The 22,661-nt window shown below is 41.4% G+C and overlaps 1 protein-coding gene across 1 annotated transcript in view; it reads left to right on the forward strand.

Annotated features, from left to right (window-relative positions):
• Window positions 1-22,661, forward strand: part of MUS81 (MUS81 structure-specific endonuclease subunit) — a 499,563-nt gene that overhangs the window by 262,747 nt on the left and 214,155 nt on the right. Inside the window, exons 3-5 of the mRNA XM_040410299.1 lie at window positions 627-756; window positions 3,074-3,213; window positions 10,047-10,145. Of these exons, the coding sequence (XP_040266233.1) occupies window positions 627-756; window positions 3,074-3,213; window positions 10,047-10,145 (369 nt within the window). The remainder of the gene's footprint in view (window positions 1-626; window positions 757-3,073; window positions 3,214-10,046; window positions 10,146-22,661) is intronic.

Here is a 22,661-nt window from a genome sequence, read left to right on the forward strand (position 1 = left end):
TGTTTTACAGCTGTGACACATGGCCTTATTGTACCTCTCATATATACTTTGGTTCTGATTGTGCACAGTGTTAGTTTGGTCAAGTGTGTACATGGCCTAAACTACATGTGCCTGGTTTTATTGCTCCTGATGATGACAGCATCCGTTTTATATGGTTTGTCAGCTGTATGTGTTTGCTGTGTTGAGGTAAATCTCACAGTTGTGATACTATAATGTGTAGCTAGAAGGTCAATGTAAGGAATATGTAAGGGGGCAAATTCACTTTACCTATTGAAAACTAAACATAAGTATGGACGTGGTATACAGCTTGTTATATCTGTATTCATCTGTATATTTATGTCCGTATGGCCACATTAGATTTTTTTTTTTAAGCTTTGTATTCTGTCATGATTACTCAGCCACGTTTTCTCTCACTACAAATATGGATCACTCATGGCCGTGAATACAGATTTCCTAATTACAATAAGATTACTAATCATTATGAGGCTGCACTGACTTTTGTTACAGAATATATGATACAGACTATGCTAGAAGAGATTTATTCTTCGTTCAACACATAATTACACATCAAGACCATGTGAAGAGCTCTGCAATTGTGAACTGATGTGGTCCTCCTTTCTGCTTAGGCCATTAGCTCACTGAAGAAGTACCCTCTGCCGCTTCAGAACGGGAAGGAAGCAAAAATCCTGCAAAATTTTGGAGACGGAATTTGTAAGATGTTGGATCAACAGCTGGAAAAATATTATGCAGAACATGGTACTTTTTTTTTTTTTTTACATTTTTTGCTATCAGTCATTTTGTTACAGTTTTTTGCATTATCCTGTGCATTGCTTCAGCCTGGTTATTAAATACTGTGGGAAGTGGAAAGTTTTATACTAGTTAGAAGTAAATTTACTGGAAAGTGGCCTTACTGCTGCATGCTCTGGGCATTGGTAGACACGTTCATGCTTGGTCTTGGATTACAAATCTGTTTGCCTAGATTGATAAAACCATAATATGTCTGTAATTATTCAAGATGTAACAATGTGTGTCTTTATGAGCACTGCTACCATCTTGTGGTAGATCTTGCACCATAGTAGAATTTATATACAAGTCGTGGCCAAAAGTTTTGAGAATTACATAAATATTGGAAATTGGAAAAGTTGCTGCTTAAGTTTTTATAATAGCAATTTGCATATACTCCAGAAGGTTATGAAGAGTGATCAGATGAATTGCACAGTCCTTCTTTGCAATGAAAATTAACTTAATCCCAAAAAAAACTTTCCACTGCATTTCATTGCTGTCATTAAAGGACCTGCTGAGATCATTTCAGTAATCGTCTTGTTAACTCAGGTGAGAATGTTGACGAGCACAAGGCTGGAGATCATTATGTCAGGCTGATTGGGTTAAAATGGCAGACTTGACATGTTAAAAGGAGGGTGATGCTTGAAATCATTGTTCTTCCATTGTTAACCATGGTGACCTGCAAAGAAACGCGTGCAGCCATCATTGCGTTGCATAAAAATGGCTTCACAGGCAAGGATATTGTGGCTACTAAGATTGCACCTCAATCAACAATTTATAGGATCATCAAGAACTTCAAGGAAAGAGGTTCAATTCTTGTTAAGAAGGCTTCAGGGCGTCCAAGAAAGTCCAGCAAGCGCCAGGATCGTCTCCTAAATAGGATTCAGCTGCGGGATCGGAGTGCCACCAGTGCAGAGCTTGCTCAGGAATGGCAGCAGGCAGGTGTGAGCGCATCTGCACGCACAGTGAGGCGAAGACTTTTGGAAGATGGCCTGGTGTCAAGAAGGGCAGCAAAGAAGCCACTTCTCTCCAAAAAAAAACATCAGGGACAGATTGATCTTCTGCAGAAAGAATGGTGAATGGACTGCTGAGGACTGGGGCAAAGTCATATTCTCCGATGAAGCCTCTTTCCGATTGTTTGGGGCATCTGGAAAAAGGCTTGTCCGGAGAAGAAAAGGTGAGCGCTACCATCAGTCCTGTGTCATGCCAACAGTAAATCATCCTGAGACCATTCATGTGTGGGGTTGCTTCTCATCCAAGGGAGTGGGCTCACTTACAATTTTGCCCAAAAACACAGCCATGAATAAAGAAGGGTACCAAAACACCCTCCAACAGCAACTTCTTCCAACAATCCAACAACAGTTTGGTGAAGAACAATGCATTTTCCAGCACGATGGAGCACCGTGCCATAAGGCAAAAGTGATAACTAAGTGGCTCGGGGACCATAACGTTGACATTTTGGGTCCATGGCCTGGAAACTCCCCAGATCTTAATCCCATTGAGAACTTGTGGTCAATCCTCAAGAGGCGGGTGGACAAACAAAAACCCACTAATTCTGACAAACTCCAAGAAGTGATTATGAAAGAATGGGTTGCTATCAGTCAGGAATTGGCCCAGAAGTTGATTGAGAGCTTGCCCAGTCGAATTGCAGAGGTCCTGAAAAAGAAGGGCCAACACTGCAAATACTGACTCTTTGCATAAGGCTACATTCACACGTCAGTATTTTTCTATAATCCGATTTTCTGTCCGTTTTTTGCGGATCCGTTGTTCCTGCAAAATGTTTCCGTATGTCATCCGTTTTTTGCGGATCCATTGACTTTGTATTGTACCAGGATCCCATTTTTCAGGAAAAGAATAGGACATGTTTTATATTTAAACGGACATGCGGAACGGAACAACGGAAACGGACAGCACACATTGTGCTGTCCGTTTTTTTCCAGGACCCATTGAAAATGAATGGGTCCAGATCTGTTCCAGAAAAAACGGAACAGATCAGGAAAGAAAAAACGGACGTGTGAATGGACCCTTAATGTCATGTAATTGTCGATTAAAAGCCTTTGAAACGTATGAAGTGCGTGTAATTATATTTCACTACATCACAGAAACAACTGAAACAAAGATCTAAAAGCAGTTTAGCAGCAAACTTTGTGAAAACTAATATTTGTGTCATTCTCAAAACTTTTGGCCACGACTGTAGACATATAAAGCAGTTTGGAGGTTCAGTCATTGGGAGCATATTCATATTGTGTTTGAATAAATGAGCAGTCATTTTTTTCTTCTATGTTCACAGGACCCAATGCTCCAATTCATTCTCTCCATAGCAGCAATGATAAAAACAGAAACCCACAAAGAGCCACTTCTCCACCTCCTGCCTCATCTGGTCGGGAAGGAGACATGCCCAAAAATCCACGTGACGGACCATCCCCTACAGTAAGTGATCCTCCATGGATATGATGGCATTTGCTAAGTAGTAGCATTTTATACATGGCATCAGTGAAATACATGCAAGATGTTTTCATCTTTAAAAATAAATAAATAAATGGTTTAACCTTTAGGATACCAGAGTTTATTTAGTTTTTTTGCGTTTTTTTCCCTATCTTTCTTGAGCAATAACTTTTTTATATTTCCGTTCACATAGCTGTATGAGTGCTTATTTTTTGTAGGATAAGTTGTACTTTCAAATGCCACCATTAATTTTGGCATACAATGTAGTGGGAAGCGGTAAAACAAAAAATCTCAAATGGGGTGGAATTGGAAAAAAAATGCAATTCCTTTATCGTTTTACGGGTTTTGTTCCCACGGTGTTCCGTTTGTAGCAAAACTGACCCATGCCCTTCATTCTCTGGGTTAGTACAATTACAACAATACCTCATATGTATAGGTTTTTTATGTCTAAAAATAAATTTAAACTTTCAAGAAAAAAAATCACCATATACTGACACCCCCCCCCTTCTACTGAGCTGTGTGGGTGGCTTATTCTTTGAGGGACAATCTGTAGTATGTACCCTTTTGGAGTGTGTGTGACTTTGTGATCACATTTTATTACAGTTTTTCGGTAAGAGAAGCAATTAAAAAATGGCAAATTGGCCATTTTGACCCTTTTTTCCGTTACGCTATTTGCCGTATTGGAAAAATATTTTTAGATTTTAATAGTACAGGCGTTTTTGTACGTTGTGATACCCATGATATTTATATTTTTTGTTATTTAGATATTTTTATAAGTAAAGGGGGGTAATTTAACCGCCTCAGGACCGCCGTACGCAGGATTGCGTCCTGGCGGCGGCTCTGCTCTTCTGGATGGACGCATATACGCGTCATCTCGCGAGAGGCAAGATTTCCTGTGAAGGCGCGCGCGTTCACAGGATCGGAAGGTAAGCGAGTGGATCTCCAGCCTGCCAGCGGCGATCGTTCGCTGGCAGGCTGGAGATGCGATTTTTTTTAACCCCTAACAGGTATATTAGACGCTGTTTTGATAACAGCGTCTAATATACCTGCTACCTGGTCCTCTGGTGGTCCCTTTTGTTTGGATCGACCACCAGAGGACACAGGCAGCTCAGTAATAAGTAGCACCAAGCACCACACTACACTACACCCCCCGTCACTTATTAACCCCTTATTCACCCCTGATCACTCCATATAGACTCCCTGATCACCCCCCTGTCATTGATCACCCCCTTGTAAGGCTCCATTCGGTCGTCCGTAAGTTTTTTACGGATCCACTGATACATGGATCGGATCCGCAAAACACATACGGACGTCTGAATGGAGCCTTACAGGGGGGTGATCAATGTCGGGGGTGATCACCCCATATAGACTCCCTGATCACCCCCCTGTCATTGATCACCCCCCTGTAAGGCTCCATTCAGACGTCCGTATGTTTTTTACGGATCCACGGATACATGGATCGGATCCGCAAAACACGTACGGACATCTGAATGGAGCCTTACAGGGGGGTGATCACCCCATATAGACTCCCTGATCACCCCCCTGTCATTGATCACCCCCCTGTAAGGCTCCATTCAGACATTTTTTTGGCCCAAGTTAGCGGAAATTTTTATTATTTTTTTTACAAAGTCTCATATTCCACTAACTTGTGTCAAAAAATAAAATCTGAGACCTGCCGGCCATGACGCCTGCTGCACATGCAAGTGGGTACCATGTTTGCCTATCGCTCCAGCGCTGTATATGTACGGCGCTGGTAGCGAAAGGGTTAGTATAGTTTTAGTAGAAAACTGAGAATTTAGAGGACACAGTGCTTCATTACAGAACCAAATACATTTCAGTGCAGAGGGTTGAATCTGTGGCAAAGTCTCCATGTAAAATGAATTTTACTGCAGATTGTCATGCTTTTAACATATTGAAACTTTTCTGATCTGTATAAATATTGGACAGGTCTTCAGCCTCTCTATTCACTGATGACAATCCAAGGTTTTGAATGTAGTAAACAATGAAAACAGGAAGGGCGAGATTTATTAAGTTGCCTGCCTAAAACTGACCATACATATTAGTCTTAAGTTGATCAAAATTGACCTTTTCAACCAAAAAGATCTTTCATGAGGTGAAGTTTAACAACAAATCATTTTAGCGGACCAATGACAGACTATCATTGTCTGAAAAGAATTCAACCGTGTTTGAAACTTTTCTCTGATAGGTAAAAGATCTTTAGTTCAAAGATAGTTCATGGCTGAATACTTATCGTTCCAGATACGCTATACATATCATATATACTACAGCTTATTGAGAGATGCTCAAAAAGGTAATATACATATTTCTACTTTATTTACAGGCAGAATATAGGATTATAAAGAAACCAGCAATGTGAGTTAGCTTCTAAGCATGCAAACAACTTGCCTTCTCTATGTGAAAAGGCTATAGCTTAGTGGTAAGTCCACAGTTTTGTATATAGTGATCCCAGGTTTAAATCTTTGGACTTTTTTTTTTTTTTCCTCAGATAATTTTTTCTTCTTCCACATTTCACCCATAATAAATGTTTATGGGGGTCATTTATCAAACTGGTATAAAGTAGAACTGGCTGGTTGCCCATAGCTGTCTAAAATGAAAGGTGGAATCTGATTGGCTCCATGGGCAACTACTTTACAGCAGTATGATAAATGACCCCCTATATCCTTACCATATAGAGAATACTTTTTTTTTAGCTTAAACTGCTAATAAATATTGCTGGTTTCTTTATAATCATATATTGTGCCTGGGAATAAAGCAGAAATATGTTTTAGGTTTCAAATATAAATGTACCAAGGTCTTTTATTCTTATTATATGAATATATATTATGTATTATAGTATAGCCTTTTATTACAGGTTAAATGAGAGGGGGAAAAATAACAGAAAAAAAAATATTTGAACACATCTCTCCTAGTAATTGAACTTAGGATCTTTACATACAAGACTAATCACTTTCCACTAAGCTATAGCCTTTCTAAATGGAGAAGAATGGATTTTGTGTGCTAAGAAAGATAACAGATATTACTAGTGTCTATAATCCTTTATTATATCTGTGAATAAAGCAGTAATGTGTAGATTAGTTTTCTGAGCATATCTCAATGTGGTGAAGCTGTAGCACAGAGTGTGTATAATTTGTATATGCTAGGAGACAGCTCAAGAACATAGCTCTGCCCTTAGCATGCTGATTTTTAGCCCTGTGAATCAAGGGGAGGGGGGAGTGCGCAGCGCACAAGGCGTGTTACAAAGCAGTGCTCAAAGGGTTCAGCCCGCCTCCTGGTGCTTGAACATGCTCATTTGCATATGAATAAAATGCATATTTCTCTGCAGCTATTTAGCAAACAGACAAAAGAAAGGTATCATTTTAATCAGCATGATGAGTCCTATCAGACCTATTTAGGTCCCTCCAAACAATCCATGGTGATGCCATGGCCTCACCAGTGACCAGATATTATGTAGCACTGTGCATATTACTTCTATAGTAGTGCAAAAGAAATGCCATAATACAGCACAAAATACCGTTCCATTAGCGCCACATACCACAGTGCACAACAACTTAATACCCAAACACTGACAAATATAACAGTTCAACACAAAACGTCTTTCCATTATGCCTTATAACACCATTATTACCAACATTGCCAAATAAACACCACAATACATTGCAAAATACCTCCACCCCGGAAGAAACTGATACCACCTTGCAGCACAGATATTGTCCCACTAGTGACAAATAGCACAGCCAATGCCAGCTGTCACATTCTCTCCTCCTCCAGTTGTCATTATTTAAATTATTGAGGAAAGGGCTGAGGAAGAGAGAAGCAGGCCACAGTACCAAGTCGGCCCTACCTGGTCTTTCTAACAGAACCAGTCATGCAGGAGAATACAGCACTACATATGTATTACATCCAGTGACATCTCCTCTAATTGTAGATGTTCTCTTCATCTTCTCTATCTGGCCCAGACCGCCATGACATCCTATCTCTGCAGAATTTGCCACACAGAAATCTTTTTCATCATCCTCCCCACTTTCTGAACACAATCTCCGCATCCTGGTGCTCCAAAAGTGTCACATAGTAACATAGTTTATAAGGCTGAAAAAAGACATCAGTCCATCTAGTTCAGCCTGTTATCCTGCTATTTCCCCCAATACTGTGCAAATTGTACTCTCTATTTCCCCCACATGCCATACTGCAGAGGCAGATAGCCCCCTTGAAAATTCAGATATTACATAGATGGTGCCCTTTTCAATAATTGTACCCAGCAAATAGTGCTCTAACAGTAATAGTTCCACAAACTGTGTCCTTCATCAATAATTTTGCCAAGCAGAGTAGATTTGACAGTTTATAGTGCCCCTAGTAGTAATAATGCCCCCATTAATAATCATACCCCTATTTGTGCCTCAGTAATAATAATGCTCCCTTTAATGCCCTTAGTAATAATACTCAATTTAGTGCTTTCAATAATAATGTCCCCTATAGTGCCCCAATAATATTACCCTCTTAGTGCTTTCTGTAATAATAACCCCCCCCCCCCCCCCCATAGTGCTCCCAGTAGTATGTTTCTCAAAAGTGGCCCATTAGAAACTGGCAATGAATAATATGTATGTAATATTTCACATGTAAATCATCCCATTCATGTCAAAAACCTGGAATTTATTTGTGATAGTTCAATAAAAATCACTTTAACAAGAAACTGGGAATGAAAAAAGAAAATCAAATACTCAGCGGTGCAGGCCACAGACCTCTTCCAACCTGTTGGTTGAGCTTCCTGCAACACAAGCCGTTGCACGGACACCATTGTGCCACCTGTACCATTGATATGCCTTTAGGCTTATTTACCTGTGGCCTATGAGGGTGACCAGCAGGGTAGTAAACGATCAGCTCCCGTGTGCTGGCACAGTATTCAACTGTATTGACATCCTGAGGACGTCAAGACATTATCACCTTGTTCCTCCATTCTAGAGTGAGGAGTTATTATGGAGTGGCAGTCGAGCACTGCTGCTTCATTCAACTGTGTCAGTCAAGTATACCGCTGAGTTGTATGGGCGCTGTATACATACTCAACTGATGCTGTATACAGACTCCTTCTCCTGGTGTTCTCCAGTGTTATCATCAGTGTTGTCAGTGATTTAGCAATCATAGCGCAACAAATCTTCAATGCTTTATTTTATGAACTGCATATAGATTTTGAACATGCTGGGGACCTAGCATATGACTGGGTCACTTGTCCATATCCCTGCATTGGATCTTATTGGATCCATATTGCTGCTACTTCTCTGATCTTATTTCAGGTCTCAAGGATACAATTCATACAAAATGTATTCTTTTTCTTATTCTCCAGTACTGAAATGTTACTTATTTGTCTATGCACCTCAGCAGCAGCGAGCAGGAAGAGAGACGGGAGACGGCACTTGCACGTGTGCCTTCCCTTCATACACCTGATCAGCAGGGGTGCTGGGTGTCAGACCCCCACCGATCTGATATTGATGATCTATCATGAGGATAGGTCATCAATATTAAAAGCCCGGAGAACCCCTTTAAGCTATACTTGGAGTTTTCATTTCCTTTCAGTACAGCATAGGATCTTTCTCCCCATGTGCTGAACAGATAGTTCGGCCTGCACTCCTGCCTGCCACACCACTCTCTCTCTGATCAGGATGCCGGATCATAAGGAAGCAGTCAGGGGGTCTGGCCATGCTGAATCTCCCTGTCTGCAAATTATAAGATGTAGCCCCTTTTTATCAAGATATTCTTTCTTGGTAAAAAGTTTGTCTTATAAAGCATAAAATACTGTATATACCTGTGAAAAAAGGTATGTGGGAACAAAATGGCTGCTCACCTTTTGTTGTTGTGATGAGCCCCTACAACTATATAAGGCATTGAATATTAAAATCACAGGAGGACTCGCAGCTTTGTCAAGGCAATCGAGGCCAGGGCGGATGATGCAGAGGAGTAGAAAGAATATGAGCCTAGACCAGCTCTTTCCCAAATTCTGCTTCATTTATTAGATTGTATCAGATTGACAAAAGCAAATAAGGCTACTTTCACATAAGTGTTTTTTTTGCGGATCCGTCATGGATCTGCAAAAACGTTTGTTACCATAATACAATCGCATGCATCCGTCATGAACGGATCCGGTTGTATTATGTCTTCTATAGCCATGAGGGATCCGTCATGAACACCATTGAAAGTCAATGGGGGATGGATCAGTTTTCTATTGTGTCAGTGTGCCAGGACGGATCCATCTTGCTCAGCACCACATCGCGGACAAAAAAACGCCGCTTGCAGCGTTATTCTGTCTGCGATGGGAGCACAACCAATCGGAACGGAATGCATTTTGGTGCATTCCTGTTCAATTCAGTTTTGTCCCCATTGACAATGAATGGGGACAAAACTGAAGCTTTTTCTTCCGCTATTAAGATGCTATGATGGATCTCAATAGCGGAATTGAAAACGCTAATGTGAAAGTAGCCTAAAACGTCTAAATTGAGTGTTTTGGGGTCTGGGCCTCATGATTCTAGACCCTGAAACACATAATTTAGACTTTTTATTTGCTTTTTGTCAATCTAATACAAGCTAATAAATGAAGCAGAATTCAGGAAAGAGCTGGTCTAGGCTCATATTCTTTCTACTCCTCTGCATCTTGTTAATGGGGTGAGGCTTAAAAAAGCTTGAGATATTATCTGGTAATTACCAAAATGTTCCTTCACACTGTACCATTATTCTGAAAGGTGTAGCAGTGCTGTGTTGTAGGCTGTGAGCTCTCAGTAAATTAATTGTTTAATTTGTTTGTGTTGTGCTAGAAAAAGAAAAAGACAGCTGGAAAAAAGCAACGGGAGTATGTTCCACAGAAGAGATCAGGGGGCTACGCTGTGCTGCTTACCCTGTACAAGGAAAGCAAAGTAAGCAATGTGTTCATAAGTGGCTACAATTCACTGTCCTCTTAATCATGGATACAGAGATTACATGACCTGTCACACCACAGGGGCTCAACCACCAGTTGATCTTGTGCTTATTATTGTCAGCTATGTTTTAAGAGTAGATGTAATTTCTTCAAAATTGTGGATGGTGTTCTCTATTACCATAGGAGCCAATCATACCCCACCTGTTATCCTTCTAGTGAGAGTACTGACCTCAAAAATTGCAGAGGGCATAGGTGTCAATTTGCACTATCCTTTGGAACACAGAGAAGGTATCGCCTCTCTTGGCATGTCTGTTTTTGTAAATACTTGAGTTCTTCATGAAATTTCATCTAAAAAACATATTTTCTTCTGTGTTGTTCCTCTGATAATTCCTCCTAGAATTTTATGAATAAATTCACAACTGGGTGTGGCCAGTTTGCAGTGTGTCTTTACACAATCTGACACTGTCCAATCAGTGCTGGAAAACCAGATAAAACAAAACTTGGCCTCAATAATGAGCAACACAAGAATAGAGTGAATATACAGATGATAATGAAGATTGTTTGAAGGGTTATCCCATCTGATACACTAGTGGCATATTGGTAGGATATGCCACCAATGTCTGATAAATGCAGGGACTTGCTCCTATCTCCAGGACAGGACCTCTGAAGTGAAGGAGAGCAAAACCACACATGTCAGGCATACTCTCCGAGCTTGGCTATTTTTGAAATTCCCAAAGTGGCGAATGGAGAGTGACCACTGCTTGTACAGTGCGCTAGCCTTCATTTTGGGGGCCCATTCTAGAGATTGAAGTGGGTCCCAGAGATGGGACTATTGCCTTTCTGACATAGGTGGCAAATCCTAGCAATATGTCACCAATATCTGAGATGGTAATATCTTTTTATAGTCCCCTGGCTCTGAGCTCTGCGCTGTGATTGGACAGCGCTGCTGTCAGGGAGAAGGAGAGACACTGGCGTCTCCTCCTCCTCCTCCTTCCTCTGCTGAAAATACCGGGGGCCACAGCGGACGAACGGAGCGGCGCTACTAAGTACATATTCTTTGGACCCATGAAAGGTCCTCTTTAAACATTCATTGGTGGTGCAGTGCGCTCTCCCAAAGCCTCTTCCCCCCCCCCATTATCACTGGCCACAAGTTGTCCTCCCCCGCCCCCCCCCCCCCCCCCCATTGTTATATGGTGGCCACAGGGTCCCATCCCCTTCATTGGTGGCAGTGGCAGATTACACTGCTGGGGCTCAGATCGTTACCATGGCAGCCAGGACACTATTAAAGCCCTGGCTGCCATGTTCAGCTCCCTGCTGCTGTGTGTACAGAGCCCAGGGCCGCAGGGAGATGTGTGAGATCCTATTCACCCTGATAGAGCTCTATCAGGGTGAATAGCACAAGGGATGAAAAAATCCAGGTTCTAGTCCCTAAGGGAAGAAATGGTTATTAAATAAAAAGTAAAAAAAAAAAAAAAAAAAAAGAAACACCAAAATACTAAAAGTTTAAATGGCCCCCTTCCCAGTTTTACATATAAAATTTACAAACAATAAAGAATAAACATATTACATATCGCCACGTCCCAAAAAGTGTGAGCTATTAAAATATAAAAAAATATTTCCGCTCGGTGAAGGCCGTAACAGAAAAAAAAACTCTAAACCACGCAATTCGCCATTTTTAGTCACCTTGTCCCCCAGAAAATGTCCCTGGATGTGAGAGGTATGTGGTGCTGTTTTCTCCTATATGTAGTGCTGGCTCACTACTGTGACCTGCGTCTCATCTTCTCAAAGTCCTTTTTTAAAAATTATATGCATTTTAAATTTGGCGACTAAAAAATTGAATTTGGCTCCTAAATTTTTTAGTTTAGGAGCCAATGGCTCCTGGTCATTTTTTTTTGTCTGGAGCACTGCCATAGTAGGAAAAAAGAAAGGTATCGATTGTCAGTGGAGGCCCTCGATCCAATGTAATAGACAAATGAGTATAACTCTTACTTTCTCCACTTATAAAGGGAAAGACTGTCTTCCTACACTTCTAAGGCCAGGATCACTTCTAAGATTTGGCCGATCGCATAGATGTCACTTGGACCCCCTTGAGACTAATCTCAACCCATTTATTGAAAAACTAACTATTGTATCTGTTATAGGGCAATATTAATATCCATGACTAATATTAATGATTAATATGAAAATTGGAGGCTGCTTCTGACTCCGCACCCTTATTTCCATAGCCAGACCCTTATTTCTGATATTTAACCCCTTAAGGACTCAGCCCTATTTCACCTTAAGGACTTGGCCATTTTTTGCAAATCTGACCAGTGTCACTTTAAGTGCTGATAACTTTAAAATGCTTTTACTTATCCAGGCCATTCTGAGAGTGTTTTTTCGTCACATATTGTACTTCATGACACTGAAAAATGTAAAAAAAAAAAATTTTGCATAAAATATTACCTAATTTACCAAAAATTTTGAAAAATTTGCAAATTTCAAAGTTTCAGTTTCTCTACTTCTGTAATACATAGTAATACCCCCAAAAATTGTGATGACTTTACATTCCCCATATGTCTACTTCATGTTTGAATTATTTTAGGAATGATATTTAATTTTTTGGGGATGTTACAAGGCTTAGAAGTTTAGAAGCAAATCTTGAAATTTTTCCGAAATTTACAAAAACCCAATTTTTAGGGACCACTACAGCTCTGAAGTCACTTTGCGAGGCTTACATAATAGAAACCACCCAAAAATGACCCCATTCTATAAACTACACCCCTCAAGGTATTCAAAACTGATTTTACAAACTTCGTTAACCCTTTAGGTGTTGCACAAGAGTTATTGGCAAATGGGGATGAAATTTGAGAATTTCATTTTTTTGCCTAATTTTCCATTTTAACCCATTTTTTCCACCAACAAAGCAATGGTTAACAGCCAAACAAGAATGTATCTTTATTGCCCTGACTCTGCCGTTTACAGAAACACCCCATATGTGGCCGTAAACTACTGTACGGCCACACAGCGGGGCGTAGAGTGAAAGGTGCGCCGTTTGGTTTTTGGAAGGCAGATTTTGCTGGACTGGTTTATTTACACCATGTCCCATTTGAAGCCCCCCTGATGCACCCCTAGAGTAGAAACTCCATAAAAGTGACCCCATCTAAGAAACTACACCCCTCAAGGTATTCAAAACTGATTTTACAAATGGAAAATAGAGATACAATTTAAAAATTTCACTTTTTTGGCAGATTTTCCATTTTAATATTTTTTTTCCAGTTACAAAGCAAGGGTTAACAGCCAAACAAAACTCATTATTTATGGCCCTGACTCTGTAGTTTACAGAAACACCCCATATATGGTCGTAAACTGCTGTACGGGCACACGGCAGGGCGCAGAAGGAAAGGAATGCCATACGGTTTTTGGAAGGCAGATTTTGCTGGACTGGTTTTTTTGACACCATGTCCCATTTGAAGCCCCCCTGATGCACCCCTAGAGTAGAAACTCCAAAAAAGTGACCCCATTTTAGAAACTACGGGATAGGGTGGCAGTTTTGTTGGTACTAGTTTAGGGTACATATGATTTTTGGTTGCTCTATATTACACTTTTTGTGCGGCAAGGTAACAAGAAATAGCTTTTTTGGCACCGTTTATTATTTTTTTGTTATTTACAACATTCATCTGACAGGTTAGATCATGTGGTAATTTTATAGAGCAGGTTGTCACGGACACGGCGATACCTAATATGTATACAATTTTTTTTATTTATGTAAGTTTTACACAATGATTTCATTTTTAAAACAAAAAAAAGTTTTAGTGTCTCCATATTCTGAGAGCCATAGTTTTTGGGCGATTATCTTAAGTAGGGTCTCATTTTTTGCGGGATGAGATGACAGTTTGATTGGCACTATTTTGGGGTGCATATGACTGTTGATCACTTGCTATTACACTTTTTGTGATGTAAGATGACAAAAAATGGCTTTTTTTACACCGTTTTTTTTTTTACGGTGGTCACCTGAGGGGGTTAGGTCATGTGATATTTTTATAGAGCCGGTCGATACGGACGCGGCGATACCTAATATGTATACTTTTTTTTTATTTATGTAAGTTTTACAGAATGATTTCATTTTTGAAACAAAAAAAAATTATGTTTTAGTGTTTCCATAGTCTAAGAGCCATAGTTTTTTCAGTTTTTGGGCGATTATCTTGGGTAGGGTATGATTTTTGCGGGATGAGATGACTGTTTGATTGTTACAATTTTGGCGTACATGCGACTTTTTTGATCACTTTTATTACCTTTTTTGGCAAGTAAGGTGGGCAAAATTTCAATTACATCATAGTTTTTTATTTTTTATATTTATGGCGTTCACCATTCGGGTAAAGTAACATGACCGTTTTATAGATCAGGTCGTTACGGACGCGGCGATACCAAACATGTAGGGAATTTTATTTTTTTCATTTTTAATCAGTGATAAATGTGTTTTTTGATTTTTACATTTTTTTTTACTTTTTTTTTTTGACCCAGACCCACTTGGTTCTTGAAGATCCAGTGGGTCTGATGTCTGTATAATACAGTACAGTACACCATATAGTGTTTTGTACTGTATTTTACTTACACTTGTGCTGACACCCTGGTATTCCCACTGTATATCAACGATTATTCAAGGGGAGGCGGGCGGGGGATCGCGATCCCGCCTGCTGCACCGCCCGCCTCCCGCACCGCCAGCAAAACCCCCCCCCCTGCACCTCCCACCGGGATAAAATCATTCAGGGGTGCAGGGGGGGGTGAAACATATATATTTTAGGAATACTAAAGTCTCTGATCCCCGCGGTCAGGGACCACGGGGATCAGAAACTACAGAAAGCCCAGCAAACCGCAGGTCTGAATTGACCTGCGGTTTGTTGCGATCGCCGACATGGGGGGGTCACGGGACCCCCCGCGCATTTAGCCGAGGTGCCTGCTCAATGATTTGAGCAGGCACCTTGTTCCGATCACAGCTGGCCGGGCGGCAGTGATCGGAACAACACATGACGTACCGGTATGTCTTGGGTCCTTAAGGACTCGGGAAACATGCCGTACCGGTACGTCATGCGTCCCTAAGGGGTTAAGGACTCTATACTGACAGGGAGTGTTCCACAGGATTGGCGCATAGCAAATGTGGTGCCAATATTCAAAAAGGGTGCAAAAACAGGGTGGGTGGTTTGAAGGTTTTCCAAGAGATGCTATCTTAGAGTACCTCAATGAAAATAAGTGTATACCGCAGTCTCAGCATGGCTTCATGAGGGATCATTCATGTCAAACTAATTTAGTTTCTATGAGGAGGTAAGTTCTAGACTTGACCGCAGCAAATCAGTGGATGTCATATATTTTAAGGGGGTTCTCCGGGAATTAAAAAAATGAAAATACTTAAATATTATTTTATAATAAATATATTCACAAGTACCTTTCATTACTTAGAATGGCTTTTTTGTCTAGGGAGCAATCATTACTAGAAATAAAATGGCCGCTGTCCTATCAGTACACAAACAACCTATCCTAATCACACAGAAGGACAAGTTACTTCAACACAATGAGCCATAGTGCTGCCTCATCCTTCTCCCTGCTCTGCTTGTCGGGAATCATGATCCTGAATACAGGTAAATCTCTGTGGGAATGGAGATGAGGAGACACGAGAGGATGGTGGGGATGTAACTAATGAGCAGCAGCTCTTGTATGCAGCCTCCATTACCACAGTCTGTCCGGTCCATCCTCTTTGTACTTCATGTCTCCTCTTAAATTAAATTCCCCAGAGATTCCGCAAAATTTCTTACCATCTGTATTCAGGATCATAATCCCTGACATGTAGGAGAGGAGGATAAGGCGGCTCTTTACCTCAGTGTTGTAAAGTAACTTGTCCTCATGTGTGATCAAGACAGGTTTTGTGTGAACTAATGGGACAGCGGCCATTTTGTTTCCCCTGATGATTGCTCCCCAGACAAAACAAGCGATTATAAATAATGAAAAGTATTTGAGGATATATTTATAATAAAGTAAGTATTTTCATTTTCTTAATTCCAGGAGAACCCCTTTAACTTCTCCAAAGCATTTGATAACCACATAAAAAGGTTAGTATATAAAATGAAGATAAAAGCGAGATAGGAGGCAGCGCCTCATGTGTGGTATTGTCTAATAGTAGGTGCAAGAGATAAATAAAAAACTCTTACCAGAACATGTTTCGAAGAGTCACAACACCTATATGGAGCCTGTGCTGATTTTCCCGATCAGCGTGCGGGGTGCCTGCGCTGCTGCCTAGGTTCCAGCCCCGTGCCTTGGAAGCATTCGTCGGGGAGAAGTGAGTTGCAGAAGAAGAAAGAAGATGTCTCCCAGTACAAGCATTCTCATTTTATATACTAGTTGCAGAAGAAGAAAGAAGATGAACCTTTGGATGGCGCTGTCAGCAGGAGTCAGAAGCAGGTAGGTATTGATAACACAATACTTTTTTTATTTTCAGTCAACGCGTTTCAGGGGCGGAGAGCCCCCTTCATCAGGACAATATACAATATAAAAAACTTTTTATATTGTATATTGTCCTGATGAAGGGGGCTCTCCGCCCCTGAAACGCGTTGACTGAAAATAAAAAAAGTATTGTGTTATCAATACCTACCTGCTTCTGACTCCTGCTGACAGCGCCATCCAAAGGTTCATCTTCTTTCTTCTTCTGCAACTAGTATATAAAATGAGAATGCTTGTACTGGGAGACAATCTCTGTATGTGGGTAAGTAACTGGCTCAGTGATACAAAACAGAGGGTGGTTATTAATGGTACACACTCAGATTGGGTCACTGTCACTAGTGGGGTACCACAGGGGTCAGTATTAGGCCCTATTCTCTTCAATATATTTATTAATGATCTTGTAGAAGGCTTGCACAGTAAAATATCAATTTTTGCAGATGACATTAAACTGTGTAAAGTAATTAACACAGAAGAGGACAGTATACTGCTACTGATGGATCTGGATAGATTGGAGGCTTGGGCAGATAAGTGGCAGATGAGGTTTAACACTGACAAATGTAAGGTTATGCACATGGGAAGGAATAATGCAAGTCACCAGTACTGTCACAATGTAGGGAGGGGGGGGGAACACCAGAATGACAACAGAAGGAAAATGACCCGAAACTAGGCTAAGGAAAGGAAAGGGTCACCACCTAGGAAAACCCTAAACCTAGCCCTGACTTCTGTCAGTATGAATAGACCCTGAAGGTGGGAATATTCATACACCGGAAACCTAGGCCCTAGATACCCTGAAATCCCTAGGCGTAGTGACAGGGTCTGAGACCAATGGTTCCTTCCCAGATGAACGAACCAGCGTCTCCCTGAGGCTTAGGAAACAATGAGCAAAAGGGGAAAACAAAATACAAAGGGGAGAACACTTATCTTCAATAGAAAATGGATGAGCAGAAACTGAGAAGAGAACAACACACCAGCTCTTCCAACTCCAGGCAGAGAATATCAACCGCATGGTAAAGAGTCCATGCTAAATAGAGGAATAGTAATGACCGCAAGCTACACCTGAAACAAAAGGTTTGGTCATACCAACAACAACACTGCAAAGTGAAACCGAGAGGCTGTCAGATAACCTCATATGATGCAAGTCTCTCAGATCTTCTAACCTCTGTCATGGGAGGGATCGTGACAAGTACATACTAAATGGTAAAACACTGAGTAACACTGACAAGGAAAATGACCTAGGAATTTTAGTGAACAGCAAACTAAGCTGTAGAAACCAGTGTCAGGCAGCTGCTGCCAAGGCCAGTAAGAAAATGGGTGGCATCAAAAAGGGCATAGATGCCCATGATGAGAACATAGTCCTACCACTTTACAAATCACTAGTCAGACCACACATGGAGCACTGTGTACAGTTCTGGGCTCCAGTGAACAAGGCAGATATAGCAGAGCTGGAGAGGGTTCAGAGGAGGGCAACTAAACTGGAAAATAAAATAACTGGAATGGGTGGACTACAGTACCCTGAAAGATTATCAAAATTAGGGTTATTCACTTTGGAAATAAGATGACTTAAGGGAGATCTAATAACAATGTATAAATATATCGCAGGTCAGTACAGAGATCTCTCCCATCATCTATTTATCCCCAGGACTGTGACGAGGGGACATCCTCTGTGTCTGGAGGAAAGAAGGTTTGTATACAAACATAGAAGAGGATTCTTTACGGTAAGAGCAGTGAGACTATGGTACTCTCTGCCTGAGGAGGTGGTGATTGTGAATTTCAAGTTGAGTTCAAGAGGAGCCTGGATGTATTTCTGGAGTGTAATTATATTACAGGCTATAGCTACTAGAGATGGGTCGTTGATCCAGGGAGTTATTCTGATTGCGTGATTGTAGTCGGGAAGGAATTTTTTTCCCCTAAAGCAGGGAAAATTGGCTTATACCTCAAAGGGATTTTTTTGCCTTCCTCTAGATTAACTTGCAGGATCACAGGCTGAACTAGATGGACAGATGTCTTTTTTCGGCCTTATAAACTATGTTACTATGTTATTAACGTTCTGTTCCCTTACATATCCTGACGTGCTTGCGTACCTGGACTATAATTGCAACTAAGACTCTGTACACTGTATTCTAATAAAAATATATTCATTGAAACACTACAAAGTCTACAGATACTTGTTGTACTATACAGTCGTGGCCAAAGGTTTTGAGAATTACATAAATATTGGAATTGGAAAAGTTGCTGCTTAAGTTTTTATAATAGCAATTTGCATATACTCCAGAATGTTATAAAGGGTGATCAGATGAATTGCATAGTCCTTCTTTGCCATGAAAATTAACTTAATCCCCAAAAAAACTTTCCACTGCATTTCATTGCTGTCATTAAAGGACCTACTGAGATCATTTCAGTAATCGTCTTGTTGACGAGCACAAGGCTGGAGATCATTATGTCAGGCTGATTGGGTTAAAATGGCAGACTTGACATGTTAAAAGGAGGGTGATGCTTGAAATCATTGTTCTTCCATTGTTAACCATGGTGACCTGCAAAGAAACGCGTGCAGCCATCATTGCGTTGCATAAAAATGGCTTCACAGGCAAGGATATTGTGGCTACTAAGCTTGCACCTCAATCAACAATTTATAGGATCATCAAGAACTTCAAGGAAAGAGGTTCAATTCTTGTTAAGAAGGCTTCAGGGCGTCCAAGACAGTCCAGCAAGCACCAGGATCGTCTCCCAAAGAGGATTTAGCTGCGGGATCGGAGTGCCACCATTGCAGAGCTTGCTCAGGAATGGCAGCAGACAGGTGTGAGCGCATCTGCACGCACAGTGAGGCGAAGACTTTTGAAAGATGGCCTGGTGTCAAGAAGGGCAGCAAAGAAGCCACTTCTCTCCAAAAAAAACATCAGGGACAGATTGATCTTCTGCAGAAAGAATGGTGAATGGACTGCTGAGGACTGGGGCAAAGTCATATTCTCTGATGAAGCCTCTTTCCGATTGTTTGGGGCATCTGGAAAAAGGCTTGTCCGGAGAAGAAAAGGTGAGCGCTACCATCAGTCCTGTGTCATGCCAACAGTAAAGCATCCTGAGACCATTTATGTGTGGGGTTGCTTCTCATCCAAGGGAGTGGGCTCACTCACAATTTTGCCCAAAAACACAGCCATGAATAAAGAATGGTACCAAAACACCCTCCAACAGCAACTTCTTCCAACAATCCAACAACAGTTTGGTGAAGAACAATGCATTTTCCAGCACGATGGAGCACCGTGCCATAAGGCAAAAGTGATAACTAAGTGGCTCGGGGACCAAAACGTTGACATTTTGGGTCCATGGCCTGGAAACTCCCCAGATCTTAATCCCATTGAGAACTTGTGGTCAATCCTCAAGAGGCGGGTGGACAAACAAAAACCCACTAATTCTGACAAACTCCAAGAAGTGATTATGAAAGAATGGGTTGCTATCAGTCAGGAATTGGCCCAGAAGTTGATTGAGAGCATGCCCAGTCGAACTGCAGAGGTCCTGAAAAAGAAGGGCCAACACTGAAAAAACTGACTCTTTGCATAAATGTCATGTAATTGTCGATAAAAGCCTTTGAAACGTATGAAGTGCGTGTAATTATATTTCACTACATCATAGAAACAACTGAAACAAAGATCTAAAAGCAGTTTAGCAGCAAACTTTGTGAAAACTAATATTTGTGTCATTCTCAAAACTTTTGGCCACGACTAGCTGATGGCTATATTTATACATATATACACACAATCGCTACAACAGTATAACTATGCAAAACCCACAGTACCCTCTAACTATAACTCCCACCCAATGTACGATTACCTAAACATACACACACAGAAGTGGCCCCTCCTACTGTTAAAGGGGGAAAACAAGGGTTAAAAGCTAAATAGGAAGTTTAGGAGCAATGTAGGGGGTTTATGCTCCTGGTATAGGGCTGAGGAAAGGGTTAGATGGTAAGGTAAGATGAGGTTAGTAGGGTGGCGGATACTTAGTAGAGGCTGCCTTTCTTGGAGTTGATGGTGAGGAACCTCCTCTTGTCTGTGGCTGGGGGTGGTGAAGTATGTGGTGTGTAGTCTTTTGGTGTCTCAGGATCTGTACAGTCAAGGGTGCAAAAGAAGTCCGTTCCAATGTGTAAATGAGGGCAATGGGTACAACATTGAATCAAATAAAAAGGGGAAATTAACCCCAAATGTTTTTTCTACTATAAAATTGGCAATTCCCAAAAAATCTGATGCTCTCTGTTGTAATTAATGCTGGGAGCATCAGATACTTATGTGCCTGGCTGGTGGCCACAGGTGCCCTCCTGAATTCAACTTTATCTCCGTCCTCCGATCAGTGATACAGTTGGATACTGCAGCGTGGGTGGCAGTATTTTGCTCTGCTTTGTGGTATTTGGTTCTGCTGGGGTCTCATTTTGTGCTGCACTATGGTATTACTGGCTCCGACTACTTCTGTTGACCCTGCCTACTTGTGTTGCCCTGTCTTATCAGTTTGGATTGGGCCTAAAACATAGGACCTGCACCCAATCAGCACAGGATCCCCGGCAGTCACTGGCGGCCGACCCACCGCTTTAAACGCTGGCATCGGCGACCGTGGCATAGAAGGTTATTATGGAGGGTATGGGTCCCTGCCCTGCTCTTTCACAGGCATCAGGGCTAGCCTTCTATGTAAGCCTGTGAGACCCAGCCCCCTGGCTGGGTCTCACAGGCAGGCTGTTAGTGTATTACGCTGATAATACACTAACAAGCAATGCATTACAAATACACATCTATTGTAAGGCAAGTGTTTTACATAATAAAAAATAATAGTTCCATGTAAAAAAAAAAAAACAGCCCTTTTTCCATAATTAATTCATATAAAATTGTAAAAATATAGGGAAAAAAAGAAAAATAGACATATTGGGTATTGCCGCATCAGTAATGACTGGAACTATAAAAATATCACATTGTATACCCCCTCAGATGAATGCTGTAAAAAATAAAAACTGCCAAAAAAGCAATTTTTTGGTCACCTTACGTCACCAAAAATGCAATTGTGATGTCACAAAGTGTCCTCAGGCTGTGCGCAGCCGACGTCAGAGGACCAGGAAGTGGATAGTCTAGAGCCCAAGGAGCGCTGCATTCACTGCTTCCCAGTCCTCCGGTACTAATGAGTGCTGTCAATATTGAGTGATCAAAAAGCGATATGTACTCCTAAATGATACCAATGAAAACGTCACTTCATTCCCTACCTAATGAGCCTCTACCTACTTAAGACAATCACCCAAAAAATAAAAACCAATGGCGCCTGTAAACCAATCTATCAAATTCTGCGCTGTAAAAGCCACATGGCGCTTCTTCCCTTCCTGCCATGTGCCCCTACAGCAGTTTACCACCACATATGGGGTGTTTCCGTATTGGGTAACAAATTATGGGGTGCTTTTTCTCCTGTTACCTCTTGTGAAAATGAAAAATGTGGGGCTTAAAGAGGACCTTTCACCGATTCTTACCCTATAAACTAACTATACAGACATGTGGAGCGGCGCCCGGGGATCTCACTGCACTTACTATTATCCCCGGGCGCCGCTCCGTTCTCCCGTTATGCCCTCCGGTATCTCCGCTCACTAAGTTATAGTAGGCGGAGATACTAGTCCCTAAGTTATGGTAGGCGGAGTCTGCCCTAGCGCTGGCCAATCGCAGCGCAGAGCTCACACCCTGGGAGGTTATTTTCTCCCAGGCTGTGAGCTCTGCAATGCGATTGGCCAGCGCTAGGGCAGACTCCGCCTACCATAACTTAGGGAACGGAGATACCGGAGGGCATAACGGGAGAACGGAGCGGCGCCCGGGGATAACAGTAAGTGCAGAGAGATCCCCGGGCGCCGCTCCACATGTCTGTATACTTAGTTCATAGGGTAAGAATCGATGAAAGGTCCTCTTTAAGCAACATTTTATTGGAAGAAATAAAAATTTTCATCTTCACAGCCAAGTGTTTCTAAATTCCGTGAGGTCAAAGGTTAAACGCCTATGAGGTCAAAGTGCTCAGTACACCCCTTAATAAATTC

Source organism: Bufo bufo, chromosome 10 (assembly GCF_905171765.1).
Source record: "Bufo bufo chromosome 10, aBufBuf1.1, whole genome shotgun sequence".
Taxonomy (NCBI): domain Eukaryota; kingdom Metazoa; phylum Chordata; class Amphibia; order Anura; family Bufonidae; genus Bufo; species Bufo bufo.